At 38.4% G+C, this 16179-nt stretch overlaps 1 protein-coding gene across 4 annotated transcripts in view; it reads right to left on the bottom strand.

Moving 5' to 3' along the window:
* Positions 1-16179, bottom strand: part of VEZT (vezatin, adherens junctions transmembrane protein) — a 68428-nt gene that overhangs the window by 15631 nt on the left and 36618 nt on the right. For all 4 annotated transcript variants that reach the window (XM_065837113.2, XM_065837121.2, XM_065837130.2 and 1 more), the window contains exons 7-11: positions 10762-10909; positions 7344-7675; positions 6509-6702; positions 1743-1843; positions 361-568 (exon numbers count right to left, since the gene is read on the bottom strand). In XM_065837113.2, coding sequence (XP_065693185.1) covers positions 361-568; positions 1743-1843; positions 6509-6702; positions 7344-7675; positions 10762-10909 — 983 coding nt within the window. The remainder of the gene's footprint in view (positions 1-360; positions 569-1742; positions 1844-6508; positions 6703-7343; positions 7676-10761; positions 10910-16179) is intronic.

The following is a 16179-nucleotide window of genomic DNA, read 5'->3' as shown; positions in this document are numbered from 1 at the left end:
ATTTGTTTATGCACCATGATTAAAATTCATATTTACTGGAAAGCCATGAATGTTAGTTCAGTTCGCATCATTTATAGCCTGACAGTTCTCTTTATGCTGTCTTAATATTTTTGTGTGTTTAATACTTTAGCTCGATATTTTGTTTAGAGCCAAATTCCCATTTCTCTGAATTCTTCCCAATATATAGTAAAATGATTGCTACAAATAATATAAAGAGAATACCAAACTGAGGCCACACAGCTCTATCAAAGACACTACTACAGCTCGGCACTGTCCAAATTCTAACATAGTCAGCAGCTGATGGCAAACAGACACCTACCCTTTCTTGAAGAGGAAGTGATTTTCAAAAGCAATGCTTACCATGGTCACTGAATAGCAGCTGTTTCCATTTCTGTCTTTCTATTTCTGAAGCTTTAAATCCCAGTACAGATTTCAATTCTTGTAACACCCTCTTAGATTCCTGTCTCTCTCGTTCTTGTCTCTCTCTTTCTTCCTGGGAAAAGCAGTAAAAATCTTCCCTTTTGTATTCATTCTCTGTATCTGAATAATCAACATATGCTTCCAATTCCTAAAAAAAGAAAGAAAGAAAGAAAAATTCGATCCTCACTGTCAGTGTAGGCCCTGTCCTACAATCTGGTGCACGATCAAGTGATCTCAACACAAGCCAACCACAGTAACAGAATGGAGCCCTGTTTGAGCACAGCCAGTGGACCTGATGCTGCCCTCAGTTATATTTGTATAATTTTAGAGCAAGTCCACTCACTGCAAGTTAACAATACCGGAGTCACCTAAGATTTTCTTTCATACACAAGTATGATTAAGTGATATACCTTGAAAATGGGAGTCCATTTCCCCATAATTACAGGAGGAAATAAGCAATGCCAATGTGGGTTGTGTTTGTTTGCTTTTTTTTTTTTTAATTTACATCTTGAGCAATTCTTCCTCAGTCAGGCATCTTACTAATTATTTAACTTATGTAAATCCTTACTAAGAGGATGTTGAGAACAGCAGACTCAACCTCCAATTTTAACTATATTGGCTTACAAGGACGAAGAAACAGAACTCAATTTATGTTATAACAGAGAGCCAGTAAAGTTGTTAGTCCCAGCTCTTTGATATGGAAAAAATTTAGAGGGAATACCCAGGGGGTAGGCTTGGGAGAAGGTGAGGGAGGGACAGAGCAGAGCATGGGTGTTCAGTCTGCTTTCCAAAAGCATCTGCCATTCAGTTCTGGGATGGAGGACGCCAGTCTCTCTTCAGGACTGCACAGCTATCACACCTGAGTTCCCCCAAAACCATGAAACTGTTCATTGTCACAGTCTGGTTCAGGTATCCAAAAATGCAGAGATCACTCAAACTGAGGACAGGCTGGTTTCTTCTGGAGCTCGTCACTTTTGCAGCTGTGTCAGTTCATCGAACAATACGCAAGTATTTTATATATTGCCTTTCAGCAATTCACAGTTTTTTTCTGAATTCCTCTGACTTGTGTGCCTGCTCTCCTTTTGTCACTTGTTTCTAATGATATATATGACAAAAAGTGAATGCTAGTGCTCTTTTTTCCAGGACAGGGGATACCTCCCCATGGGACAGCAAAAGGAATATACATAATTTTTTTTCTCTAATTCCAATTTTGAAATAGCACTTGATCTGTCTTGGCAGGACAAGGTCATTGCACAAGCAACTGAAAAAGGAATGGATACAGCAAACAAGCCCAAATAATTATTTTAAATAATCCTTTTTACCTGTTCTTCAGGGATTGGATCTTTGTTTTCTATGTATACGGCAGGCTGTGTTAAAGGTACTGTAGTACGCTGCAGGTTGTCACAGGAAACTTCAAGTTTGCCTTTAGGGGTAAAGAAGAAAAGGGATTGTGAAAAAGAAAAGAGTTGAGTGATATTTTTGACTCAGGCAGGGTCCAGGAATTTTCATTAGGCACAATTGACACACACACACAAAAAGGTAAGAAGGCTGGTTATTATAGAATACATTGAAATACTGTGTGAGAGAGTACTTAAATAACTTAGCTTTTTTGATATAAGCTGGGTCTGATGAAACTCATCTTGAAATACTTCAACTAACAAATGTCAACATTTTTACAGACTTTGAAAACCTGCAGATGGCAAGAGAAATTGGTAAAACCAGAAAAGAGACTTGGTGCCCAAATTTAAAAAGAGAAGTAAACAAAAAGAAAATTATAGGCAAGTCAACTTCAAATAATTGGAAAATACTGGAAGAAATAATCAAGCAAAAATTACAGGTAGGTATTTGGAAGGTAGCAAGGAGATAAGTGACAACCAGTGTGGCTTTGTTGAAAACAGAAGATGTCAAATCAATCCAGTTTCATTTTCCAATGCAGTAACAGGTCTTATGACTAGAAAGAAGCTGAAGACGTTCTACATTTTGCTTCCAGGACGGCTTTCAACACGGTGCCATGATGTACTCATAAACAAAATGCATAGGTCAGGAGAATTTCTGTTAGGCACACAGAACAGTCTCTTGCACAACCAGAGTACAGTTACCATTTTCAGACAGGAACAATATATTGAATGAGGATTTGTCTCAAGTCCAATACTCTTTAATATTTCCAATGGGTGAAATAAGAGTGTTTCAGCTCATTAAATTTACTGTCATTTGGATAATCTGCAAGGATACTGAAGGGTGCAATTAGAATAAAAAATAATACTGGAAAATCAGAGATACAGCCCAGGAAGAACTGGATTTCAGATACAGCAGTCTGGTGGCAGTGGCTGCAAATTTTTATGCTTTGGAACAGTGAAATCCACAAATAAATGATAACTGACTGGGCAGCATCACTGAAAAAAAAAAAGATGTGAGGAGCCTAGTAGTCAACTATACCCTGATGCAAGGAAAAAGCCAAACTACATACTAGTTAGCATGTGTAAACAACAGCCCTGACTATTAGACACAAGAAATTACTTTTTTACTCTTGCACTGATCAGGCTGTGGATGGAACATGGTGCCCAGTCTGGGGCTCCTTCATTCAATAATATTGTGGACCAAGTAGAGTGAGTCCAAAAGAAAACAGCGGAAATTATCAGAGGACTACATAAAGTATTAATATAGTAGTCAGGGAAGAATCGAAGGACACAGAGTCATGTAGAGAAGATAGGAAGAAACATATTAACTGTCTTCAAAAATGTAAGACCTATAAAGAGGAAATGGATTTCCATTCTGGGTGGATCAAAAGTACCACTTTTAAATTGCAGCAAGAGATGTCCATATTCAGTAATAACTTTTCACTGTGAATGCTGTTAAGTGCTGGAATAGATGTCTGGAAATACTGTAAAATGTCTCCAAAGAGAGGTTTTTAGGAACAGATAAACAACATTTATTCACAAACACTAATTTACCCTTGAGAAGGGAAATGGGCTAGATAACCTTGCCAAGCCTCACCTATCCCTATCTTCAGTTTCCAGTCTATACACTGAATACTTAAGGATGGTATTCTGAAAGCAGGCAGTTCACATTAATGACAATTTTTGTGGTGCTCAGTTACCTGCTTTTACAAACAAGGAAAGCATGTAATGCCCTAGTTGCCTGGGCTGAGCTAAAGATTCGACATTCCAGAAGTATCTAAATGCAAAGTTAAAAAGAAAGCTGAAGCATGCGGTTAAATTTGAAGTAGAACATTTACATGAGTAGGAACTAAAAAGGACAAGCAAAGATACTGATATTGAGAGCAGGCCAGTGGAGAAGGACTTGAAGGTACTGGTGGATGGAAGATTGGACATGAGCCGGCAATGTGCACTTGCAACCCAGAAGGCAAATCATATGTTGGGCTGCATCAAAAGAAGTGTGGCCAGAAGGTCAAGAGAGGTGATTCTGCCCCTCTCCTCTGGTGAGACACCACTGGAGTCCTGTGTCCAGCTCTGGAGCCCTCAGTACAGGAAAGACATGGACCTGTTGGAGAGGGGCCAGAGGAGGCCACAAAAATTATCAGAGGGATGGAACAGCTCTCCTGTGAGGTCAGGCTGAGAGAGCTGGGGTTGTTCAGCCTGGAGAAAAGAAGGCTCCACAGAGACCTTATCACAGCCTATCAGTACTTAAAAGGAACCTATAAGAAAGATGGAGACGTTCAGCAGGGCCTGTTCTGGCAGGATAAGTGGTAATGGTTTCAAACTAAATGAGGGGAGATTCAGGCCAGACATGAGGAAGGCATTTTTTACAATGAGGGTGGTGAAACACTGGCACAGGTTGCCCAGAGAGGTGGTAGATGCCCCATCCCTGGAGACATTCCAGGCCAGGCTGGATGGGGCTCTGAGCAACCTGATCCAGTTGAAGATGTCCCTGCTCATTGCAGGGGATTGGACTGGATGAGCTTTGAAGGTCCCTTCCAACCCGAACTGTTCTATGATTCTGTGATACATTTTTGTTCAGTATATAAACATGGTTAGAACGAAACCCAAGCAAACATTACATTTAAATACCAGATACATTTTGTATCTATAGAAGAAGAAGCAAAAAGGACTTATTTTGTTTAAATACTAAGCACAATGATGAGATACTGCTAAAAATATGACACAAATAAATACAGCTTTTATGTAATGAAATATTTCCTCTCAAAACTGGGTCTAAGCCATCAGAAACAGCTCCTTCAATGGTGTTCATAACTGACATTGAACACAGCATTCCCACTGCTCTACTGGTTGAACTAGTTAGTTGAACTAAACATCTATTGCAGCAAAAGTGCTGGGCATTCACTTAGACACAATGTTTTACTACCATGGGGCTCCCCACAGCTCTTGTCAAAAGACTCATTGGGGTTTGGATAATAGTGCATAAGGACAAAAGAAATATGTGCTTAGCCTCTGTATTATTTCAGCAGGAAGGCATATTCTTCCAAAGAGCTTTCGGGAAGCATTGGGGAAAAAAATGAGATAATTTAATGAAGTAATTCACATAACCATGACCGAAAGACCAGCTGTTAAGACTTGTAGAAAGACAGCAGAAGAATCAGAGTTGTTTTCACGCACAGCTTGAAAAGTTCAACTCACAGAAGCTAGACTGCTTAGAAATATATCAGGAAAGACAAATTTAGTCAGATAAAAATAGTTTTCAATGACCAACATAATTTAAAAGTAGCTCCCGTGGAGTAATTCAGTAGACTTGTTGCAAAATAGAGATTCAACCCCGCCACATTTCCAGGAAAGTCACCGAGCAAAAGTGAAAGTGAAGGATTTTTTTGTTTTGTATTTCCCACGCAATCCTTCCCTTCTAGATCACACACTAAGTTATTTTTGTACTGAACTTTAAAAGGAAGCAAGTTATAACAGAAGTGCCTGCTGTGAAATTTATACACAAAGTAAAAATAAAACTAAAATAACTAAAAATACTATGGCAGTCTGGAAAGATCATTTAAGGAAAGGCGAAAAAAAAAGATCAATGGAACTGCTGGTTGTGGAGAGCATCAACAGAACACAACAGGCTAGCACACACAAATGTATCAGACTACATCGAATATCCTTACAGGTTGTTTTACGCAGCACTGAGAGGGAAACTGTTAAGACTAGACTATTGGGGAAAGTACACACAAATTTGCTTATATGGTGTCTGGACCTGCATGGAGCCTGTATTAGGCCTCCCAGTGCTCCCAGTTCTGATGTGAGCATGAACAAGGTCAACTTGCACGCCTCTGGGCCCACAGCAATATTCATCCATCTACTGGATATACCACCCATGTATTAGCTCACTACAAATTTAAGATTTCTATAGGCAACTTGCTGATACCCCAAGTCATAATTTTCCTAATGCAGTCTCCATTACCAGCATTTTTCAGACGCTGGGCTGTGCCTTCCTAGGACAATAAGAAAAGTTTCTGGAAAAAAAGAAAGATTAGAAATTACAGGTTCAACTCCATGTCAGGAGAGCCTAAGTTCGCTTTCATTATTTAAGCTAGCTGTGATTCATATAGAGAACAGCATGGGCAGTATAGGTCACTGAGGAGAGGGATGTAAGGCAGAACATTGAGATATGCTGCTCAGTGTGACTTTCAAGCACACAGAAAATTATCTCACTCTCTCAGACAGTGCAGGTAAGTGGGTATTATGTGTTCAATACATCCTCAACAATTTAAAATGTTCCAGGAAATGTCATCATTAAGAACGTTTCATGACAACACTATTGTCATTTTAACTAACTACGTAACTTATACAGCAAAAAAATGAAAATCTCACGACAATTCATCAAAATCCTACCCCTTCATGTGTGATTCACCAATCAAAGGCAAAAAGCTACTAACAGTCTACACATGGAAACAAAACAATCTAAATCCACACGTGTAACAGACTGAGTTAACATGTTTACATTTTTTTGCTGAAACAAAACCTTCTCGGTCATCACAATGAAGACGTTTGACATAGTTTTTCAAATTGTATGATTTTAAGACCTTCTTCAGCTAAAACTCTGATACATGTTGTCTTTGATTCATCTGACCATTCCATCTCTAACGTGTATCCACTTAGCTGCTGAATTAATCTCTCACATTTACCTTTTTTATTTGGGTTTCTTCCACTCATTTTTTCCACCTGAGAAATGGCTTCTTCCCAGCAGCTGTTGCTTGCCTGGATATGAGGCTGAATAAACTTCAGTTTTTGTTCCAGAACCTGATGGGCTTCTGTTGTCAACTCAGGTGTCTCCTTACTGCTAACAAGTTTTTCAAGTTCATCCTCAAGAATTATTACCCTAAGTGACGAGGAGATGAGCAGAAATAAGTAATAATAAATATTTGACTTGACCATTCAAGTATTTTATTTAATATCCTGGTATTTTCTTCAAGTTTTAATAATCTAATTAAGCCAACTCCTCAGAGATGCCCCAAAATTTTAAAAAATAAGATCCCGTTCTCCACATCATACATGGCTCACCTGCATTCATTATAGTAATTTGTATATGTAAGATTAAAGTACTAGGACAGTTTCAACTATTTCACCCAGGCACTGATGAACCTTTAAAAATATTTACCAGGAAGTTACTATGAGCTGAACTTCTTACAAAGCTTTTGGCATGCTGCAAAATCAAAGAAATGTAAGTATGTTTTCATATTTTTTCAAGGGACTGACAAAAGTGAGGCAAGATCTTAATGCACTGCTTAGCTTTGAATTTTCACCAGATACTTAAAGAATAACCAGTAAACAATATCAGATTCCATAAAGAACCAAGGATCTTTGGCCCCATACTATGTGAAGATATGCTTACGGTTGCAATGACTATACATTATCTGCCTTTTGTGGTTTTAATCCTGGATACAAGCTGACAACCCAAAGAACTCAAGTCTGAAGCCTTCTCCCTACAGGCATATTCTCTTAATTCACATTTGAACTTACTCATTGAGCAGTGCCTTGAGATGAAGCTGCAAGCTGCGTACCGCTGTCTGAAGGCTGTTCAGCTCCCTGGACTTCTGCTTTGTTCTGGCCGCACGTTCGAAACCCGACTGATGCTGAGTTTCGAAGTACCGATAAAACTCGTAGCTTCGCTTCAGCTCCTCTAAGCAGGCAGCGTGTGTGTGAGGTAGGCCTTGAGTCACGTCAGACAAGATGTGATGAGGCAGCCGTTCGGGGGACACCAAGGGCTTGGGGGATGCGTTGGCTGGGGAGAGGAGCAGCACCAGCCTCCTGAAGAATTCGGAACTCTGCCCGACCCAGAGCTGGAAGAGGACCTGAAAAACAGGGCAGGGTGAGGCCTGTGCACCTGGGAAGGCAGCCAGTCTCCAAAGTACATGTACAGATACATCATGGGAAAACAGTCCTTGGCCAGCAACAGGAACTCTGGAAAACTGCGAAAATCTGCTGAATGTTTTTGAAAGGTATCCCAGACCATGTGAGGTTCAGATTTTGTGAACCTCGGGTGACTGTTAATTCTCTGATGAAGGATATTATATACAATTATGCTCAAAAGGTTGTCAGAAGCCTAAAAACTCATATTCTCATTAGGCAAACTCATTATTTGCTATAATCTCCACGTGCCTTACAGCACACAAAGGGCTGCCAAAATTCCAGAGGCGGCAAAGACATTTTTTCCTTTATAATGCCAAGCTATCATTTCTGTGATCTGCTAACTACTGCATTGCCCTACACCGAACCTTGAAACGTGAGTCTAATTGAAATGTACGAAAAACATTCTACATATGAAGAAAGCTGGGCTGCTAACTTTTTTTTTTTTTTTCCAGCCAAAGCGAGAAATTTCACCAATGCCACTAAAAAGGGAAAGGCTTCTAAGAAAGGAATTGATTGACTATGTTACAAATATAGACCAAGTCAACCTGGGAGCAAAGAAACCCACAATTTCAGTTTCTTAAGAACTTCCACTTAAATGGAAAGAACCGTTTTCTTAATTTTGAGAAGACTGTTGGCTTAGTAGACAATGGCAGAACAGCAGTATCTTACATCTCAAAAATGAAAAGGAAAGGTTATGACACTTTTCTCTGCAATACTGGTCCTTACTCAAAGGGATCAAGTGTAGGTGAGGATGAGGTTAGTCTGAAATCTGTTCTCAAGTATTTCAGACCAAGGAAGACAAAGTAATTACCATCATGCTTTTTTCCACCCCTCTCATCTACAGAGCAGAACTAACAACTCACTTGTTCTGAGATTTTGAATCTACAGGATTTGTAATAATATATTTACATCTTTGTACTCATACTACAATGGACAAGTAACAGGTTTTTTTCAGTATGTGAATAATCAAGAGCAAAACATTCAGAACAGTAATACAAAAAACTAAATGCTTCCAGATAGATATACCCAAGGATATATTAAAAATCCTTGGACACAAACTGATAAAATATTCCAAAAGAAAAATACAATTTTCTATTTAAAATAGATGGTTGTGAGAAGAACACAGAATGCTGTGAAATTAATTCGGGGCACACATGCAAGACAGTGATCTGGCTGGGTGCTAAAAAAAAAAACCAAAACCAAACGAATGGGCAGCAATCAATCCAAGTGTCCCTGAAGGTGTGATGCCCTGGACAGAAAGTCAAGAGCTCATGCTATGATAAACACAACAGAAGACCAATCCCCTCCTCCAGACGTAGGGCAGAAGCAGTGAAAAAGTAGCATACAAAAGTAGTGAACTTCAGGAACTGAAAAGAATAATCCAATACCTACCTGAAAAAAGGTACGGCGACGAGAGAAATGCAAATTCCAAATGTATTTAGGATTGCAAATACATGCTCTGCCAATAACTTCTGATGGTTTTACTGACATTTAAACTTCACCCAAAACATGCAGCTGGTTCTCCTCAGCTTGAATCAGTATTTTTTCTTAAGCCAAACATTTGCACTCTTTAAATTGGTTTAGTTGAAGGACAAGGTAGCCAAAAGACAGAGGTTACTTTTGTCATATGGCATAGACATGGACTTGAATGAAAATTAAAATATTACCCAAATCTAGACAGACGTCCGCATTCTACCTGCATTTTAATATAAAGACAAGTTCTTTCAAATAAAAAAAAAAATCAAACTAAAGAGGACTGTACATAAATGCAGGGCTTGCAACACAATCCATCCCAAGGCTATCAAAGTATATCTATTTTATGATCTACTCAGGAATCTGCTTAGGCCTGATTTACGTTCATTTAGCTTGGTTCAGCTACACCACACCCAGCCTACTTCACTGGCTGTTACCAGTTAACGTAAATTGAGATTTACTACTTGTACCCACAAAGCACCCCAACCAGTTTAACTGAAACAGATTTCAGTTAAGTTACTGCAAATTGCAGGTAAATAAAGACCAGGCTTACAAGCTTGGGCAACTCTGACTGGCTTCTTGTGCTTAAAAAGAAGTGGATCAACAAGTGGGCTTGCACGGTTCCACCAATAAAAAGGCAAGAATAAAATCCCAAAAGCTTCCATCTGATGTAGCTCTTAGCTTACAACTAATTAGACAAAGTCTCAAAGCTTAGCAACCACTGTTACTGGTAATATTCACTGTCAGAACAAAAGAAGTCAAGGTCTAGGAATTAAGTGAATAAGATGCAACAAGAGCCAACCCCCTAAAAACATAAAAGTCACATAATAACTGAATTTTCCATTAAAAAAACAATGTTAAAAGGGAACTGCTTTGGTAGAGAACCATTAGAGAAGGCTTGCATTCAAATTAGATCTTATTTCCAATTGCAAACATTGACTCACGCAAATTAGAAATACTTAACATCTCAAAACAAAATAGATAAAAAGGCCATTATGTGGTTGTCATTCTGTTCAGTTAAATGTTTTTCAGAGATCAAAGAACCACACTGGCTTATGGCAGCAGGGGGTCTAAGTTTATGATTTCTACTCCTCAGTGTAACTAAATGCAGCTATTCCCTTTGGCAATTACAACTAATTTATATCTTCAGCTGTGTCTCTTTTTATTCAAGTCAAGAGATTAGCTAAAAAGCCGTAAGTACAAATCTGGAAATTATTTCATTCAGCTGGGATCAAGTGAAATCAGAGAGCAAAAAATCATATTTAAGAAGGAGATTGATCAAGCTGATTATAAAGCACTGATTTGAATTTACATGATTTGCAGAAAAAAGTCCTAGTGTTGTATTGTGCAACTCCTCCTCTTCAACTACATGCAAACAGAAATCACCTCAGCGCCAATAAATGTAGAAACACGATAAGAGACCAATTCCATCTCGTACTCAGCTGATTGTGTTACTACAGGCCAGTACGTACAAGCCACAGGGCTTCATGACAACTCAAAGAGATGTTCCCCAAGGAGCCCGTGTGGATGTTTGTGTCCCACCAGGAGAGGTTACCTTGAGCGCAGGCAAGCTGAAGCCATCAGTGAGGTTGTGTGCCTCCTCTTCAGAGACCTGCTCTTCGCTCAGGCCCAGGCCCAGTTCCTTAAATGGGACGACGCAGATGTAGCTGGTCACGTTGTCACTCTCTGAGTTCAGAGGGTAGGTTTAGCTGGAGTTAAGGTGGTTAACAAAGCGACTTCCACATAAAACACACAGAAAAGGGAAAAAAAAAACACCTAATAAGGTTTCTTATTTCTGGCAATTTGTATGAGAGCACATACATTCCATCCAAATCCACCTGAATCACGTTTATTGAACATTTTGCAAACCTTATTCAGAGTTACAAAGGCTCTTAGAAGGATGAGAGAGAAGACATTGACAAAACACCTCCATCTAAATACAAACACATAAAAAAAGAAACGAAACGGATGAAAAATCCCTGCATCCTTTTCAAGTGAGGAAAGTATCTTCTCTTTAAACATTAAGTTTCCAAGAAGTAGCTCATGTCAGCCTTAAACCAGAAATCCTGTATTTAACAGAGGAAAGAGGAGAACAATCGTGCAATTTTCAAAGGCAGCCTGTGTTACAGACCAAACTCAGGATGATGGGAATTCCCTGCGAGTTTGGTCTGTGGAAGGACCCCTCAGAGACCTGTACAGTAACTGCTCTTCGACATTTCAGATAGTACTGTGAAGAAAAGGAACTCCCTGATTGTCATACCATTAATTTTATTGATTACATCACTGTAAAGCCACCATGATCTTGGAAGGAACAGCGGCGAACTGTTATCTATCAACACTATTCAGCGCATTTAAATCCTGAGTAGGAAAACATACATTTCTAGTCCTCAGAAATGTTTAAGAATAGGAAGCAAGCATATTATAACTGATACCAAGAGAAAGATAAAAATAATTCATAGACTAGGCAGCATTTATTTTAAAATAGCACTAATTTTAGGCTAACCTCATGCTGGGGAAGGGGGAAGAGGAACAGTTCAAGATTTCTGCACTTTTTTGATACTAACCCACTCACAAAATACTAAAATTTGCTTTAAAACAGAAACTTACAACTTATGGTCATAATCCCATTTGTTCCACATAAACGTATATACAAATATATGTAAAGAATTCAAGAAAACAAGACCTTAATTTAAACTATATGGGATTTTTTTCCCATTTGTATTTTGATTTACAAGTCAAATGCTCTCATCTCTTCAGGAAAATAAAGCCAACTAAAGCACTTGTCTCTTGTCCAACTAATACATTTTCTTGGGAAGCTACAACTTCGACCCACTTTTCCCTCCCAAATTTACCACACGCTAAACTGTCATGGGATTGAACTTGTAAAGTGATTTGCTCAAGAAAATTTTTACCATTTGAGTAGAACATTGCATTTAAAAAAATGTATAATCTGAGTCCCAGGAAACAGCAATGCTAAGTGTTCAGGCTCTAAGCAAGCAAATACATTTCTCCCTAGTTTCTCCCCAAACTCCAGGAAGAAAGAAGCCCATTAAATGTTCTGACAAAAACCTGCAATGCAAATTAATTAGGAACAGAATATTATTGTTGCCATCAGCAGCTGCCTCACATAAACGGTGTCTATTCTAAGCTAACCTGACAGCATGCCCAGCAGATGGAGCACATGGGATGAGGACGGGAACTCCACCAGAGATGGAGAAGTCAGGTCAAAACCCTTCAGGAGCAGTTATCTCTCAGAGTAGTTATATTCCATGTTAATCTTTTCCCGCAACAAGACATTTCCAACAGCATGAACACTATAAAAAGCACTTTGGACACGTGAATTTCTAAGTAATGCTAAAAAAAAAAAAATCGAGAGAGCCTCTCAAATGTACGGTTTGACCAAAGGAGCCACTTAGGGATATTATGTCTCAGGTGAACCATAGAATCATGGAATAGTTTGGGTTGGAAGGGACCTTCAAAGCTCATCCAGTCCAACCCCCTGCAATGAGCAGGGACATCCTCAACTGGATCAGGTTGCTCAGAGCTCCATCCAGCCTGGCCTGGAATGTCTCCAGGGATGGGGCATCTACCACCTCTCTGGGCAACCTGTGCCAGTGTTTCACCACCCTCAGTGTAAAATATTTCTTCCTCATGTCTGGCCTGAATCTCCCCTCCTTTAGTTTAAAACCATTACCCCTTGTCCTACCACAACCAGGCCCTGCTAAAAAATGTCCCCCTCTTTCTTATAGGCCCCTTTTAAGTACTGAAAGGCTGCAATAAGGTCTCTGTGGAGCCTTCTCTTCTCCAGGCTGAACAACCCTGTGTACTCCTGCACCCCCTGCCTTGGTCTCCTCTATTGCAGCCATCCCACTCCCACTTCTATGGGACAGATGAAAGCAGAGAACTGATCCCATGCTTCTCATTGCCTTCCTAAGCACAAAACTTTTTAACGTTTAAACACACATATACACACAAACACACTTCCTTCATGTGCTTTGCTCTAAACTATAAGTATTTTTAGTGCTAATGTTTTCTATTAAAGACAAAATATAGTAACTAACCCTATGTTAGTTAAAATTTTCTATGTCTTTGTGAAAATATTTCATTCATCTGTTTAACTTATGTCCCTTATTAGCTTGGAAGAAGAGAAGGTAAAGCTACAGAATAGTAAACCGTCAAATCCAGAACAAAATATCTGTACAGGGAATGTCTAACCTCTGTAAGGAGGCTGACCTTATTCACCTGTAGAAAAGCAAGAATGCTAATGTACCCTTGTACTCAACAATTTAATATTCAGACTTTGTTCTTCAAAAGCACATTCCCACCTATAGATCTATCAGGAGAGCTTCACAATATCCCTGAGACATCCAAGCTGCTCTTTCATGAAATTCTCACCTGCTCACCAGGCGGGAAGGGATGAGAAAGCATGTGATGAACTGGCTGGTCACAGAAGAAACGCTGCACTGAAAAATGCCCAAGTACCTTTACTTGTACCTTCCAGCATCGGATTTCTGATTTAGGCTTTTATGACCCGAAGAGGGTACTAAGTTTTGTTTAGCTTACTGTTTTCTTCTGTGAGCTTTGTCTTTCCCAAGTTAAAAGGCATGTGTTTTTCTAGCATTTCATGATGCAATAACTAGATTTCAACAGAGAAGGAAGATTTTTTTACTAGATTTACTAGACAAAATTTTCAAGTTTCTCTGTGCTCAGTGCATCTTGAAGACATAGAATACATTTCCGTTCTACCTTAATGGGTAAGGTATCATTCAGTTTAAAATACTGCTATTAAATGTCTGTTTTTATAGCACTACTTACACCTTACCATCAGAGAACACCACCTTACACTTAAAACGAAATTAAAGCTTTTTGGTTTATATGGTCCAATGCCCAGGTCTCACCTATCAGTTTAGTTCAATGGAAATGGAGTATCACACTATCTTGCTGAGGATGAGACTATTAATATCATTCACTAACATCAACTACAAATTTTCCTCCATCCAGCTTGTACATAATTAAATCAGTAAATAAACCATAGATACCCATGACGCAGAACCCACAAGGCTGTTAAGTATAAAAATATTAAGCAACTAGCCCGCCGACTGAAGTATCGCCTGAGCTATTACACAATTCAATGGAGTATATGCAGAGATTTGTTGAACTAGTAGTGACTTGTCTGCAAAACACCCTGTAAATACTTAACCCCAAATGCTGAATTTCTAGTTTAAGCTTTCAGCATTGCATCCTGCCATACCTTTATCTTCCAGATTAAATAGATTTTCCCTTCTGATTTTGTCTTGCATGATTTTGTGCAAGGTACTCTCACCAATATGAACAAATCAGAATAAGAATGGCACAAGAAAATGCTGAATTGTTTCTGCAAGCACCCAACTGTCCCTTTGCATAAAATGTAAGGAATTTGACTTTCCGTCTCACTAAATTACTGGTCCATCAAGCTTGATACAAACACCTGGTATAAGGCTAAAGTAAAATTGTGTATTTATTCTATTTTACATGGAAACAAATTTAACTAGGGTAGTATTAATTTATCCTGCTCACTGCAGGCAGCTGTCTAGCTATAAGTGGCCACATTAGCTGCAAGCAAATATTGCTAAACTTGTAGCTTTATGGAAGTGAGTCACGATAGCATATCGCATTTATGCAATTTGTGTTGCCATGAATAAAAGTGTGAATTCATGTTTTTAATTTGCTGTAATGGGTTCATGAGACAAGATGCCCTTCTCACACATTTGAGACATGTTAACATAAAACCTTAATTTGCTGCAGATATTTTTTGGTGGGAGAAATAATACTGATGGCTATAAAATCTACACTCAATGGTTTATGGATATATATCAATATATCCCTTAACATTTAAGATGTTTTTACTAACTTATTTTTACTTAGTCACTCATTTATGTCTACAGTTAAGATTAATACTTAGATCAGACAGTTTTTAAGACTCAGCCCACCAGTTATCAGCTCAGCCCCTCAAGTATATTTTCTTCCTTGTCTCTCTTGAAGTTATAACATAAAGCAAATGGCTTAAGTTCAAAGCAGTTTCCCTTTGGCTTCCAACAGGTCTTACTGATTCAAAGTATGAATTTGAGACTTATCTCAGAAATAATCAAATACATTAAAGTATATGCTTAGCAACCTACTTAAGATTACTAATAACAAAAAAAAAAATCTCTCCAGGCAGTGTAAAATAAAGCAACAATAATCTTTGCAGTTTCCATTTGTTGACAAAATGAGATACAAATCTATGGATGTTTTTAAGATTAAATATTATTTTACTGTATAGTTTTAAAGGTCTAGCTTTAAAACAATGTAAGTATGAAAATTCACAGTAGAATTTAGCTCAAACATCTGTATGTACAACATCATTCACTGAAATGCCTTTTTCTGGGAAAAAAATAACTCATTGAAATAGATATTGCTTATTTCTGAAGACTTTTTTGACTTAGCATTACGCACATGCAACCTGCCTTAGAAAACAGTTCCTATAAGAGGCTGTTTGGCTGATTTGTTAAGCACATTTAAATGCATATTGTCAAAGTAGAGAAAATGATCAGTCCTTAGTAAGCCATAAAAGAGTAAATTGATCTCGTTGCAAATGACTTTTGAAAGGGATATTCTGACATAGTAAGCTTAAAAAGTAGTTCAGCTACAGATATTTCTAGTAAGTTCCAAATATATAAGGTTTTAAATGAAAGCTTAAACCAAAGCATAACTTTTACTACATTAGTAAATTTAACACCATTTTCTACAATACTTTAACCACTGTATCTAGTAATAGACATGTCTCTGTTCAAGAAACATTTACCATAGTCTTAAGGCAACAATTATCTTCACTGCATTATAAATTCAATCTCAGATTTCCAGGTTTTATTCTAAGAAACACAAGGATGAAGGAAAAGAGGACAGAGCTCAGATTATCATCCTTTTGTAGGCCTGTACAGCCCTCAGAAGGCCC

Source organism: Patagioenas fasciata, chromosome 1 (assembly GCF_037038585.1).
Source record: "Patagioenas fasciata isolate bPatFas1 chromosome 1, bPatFas1.hap1, whole genome shotgun sequence".
NCBI classification, from domain to species: Eukaryota; Metazoa; Chordata; class Aves; order Columbiformes; family Columbidae; genus Patagioenas; species Patagioenas fasciata.
Note: the sequence above shows the minus strand (reverse complement) of the source record. Positions and strands in the feature narration are given on the sequence as shown.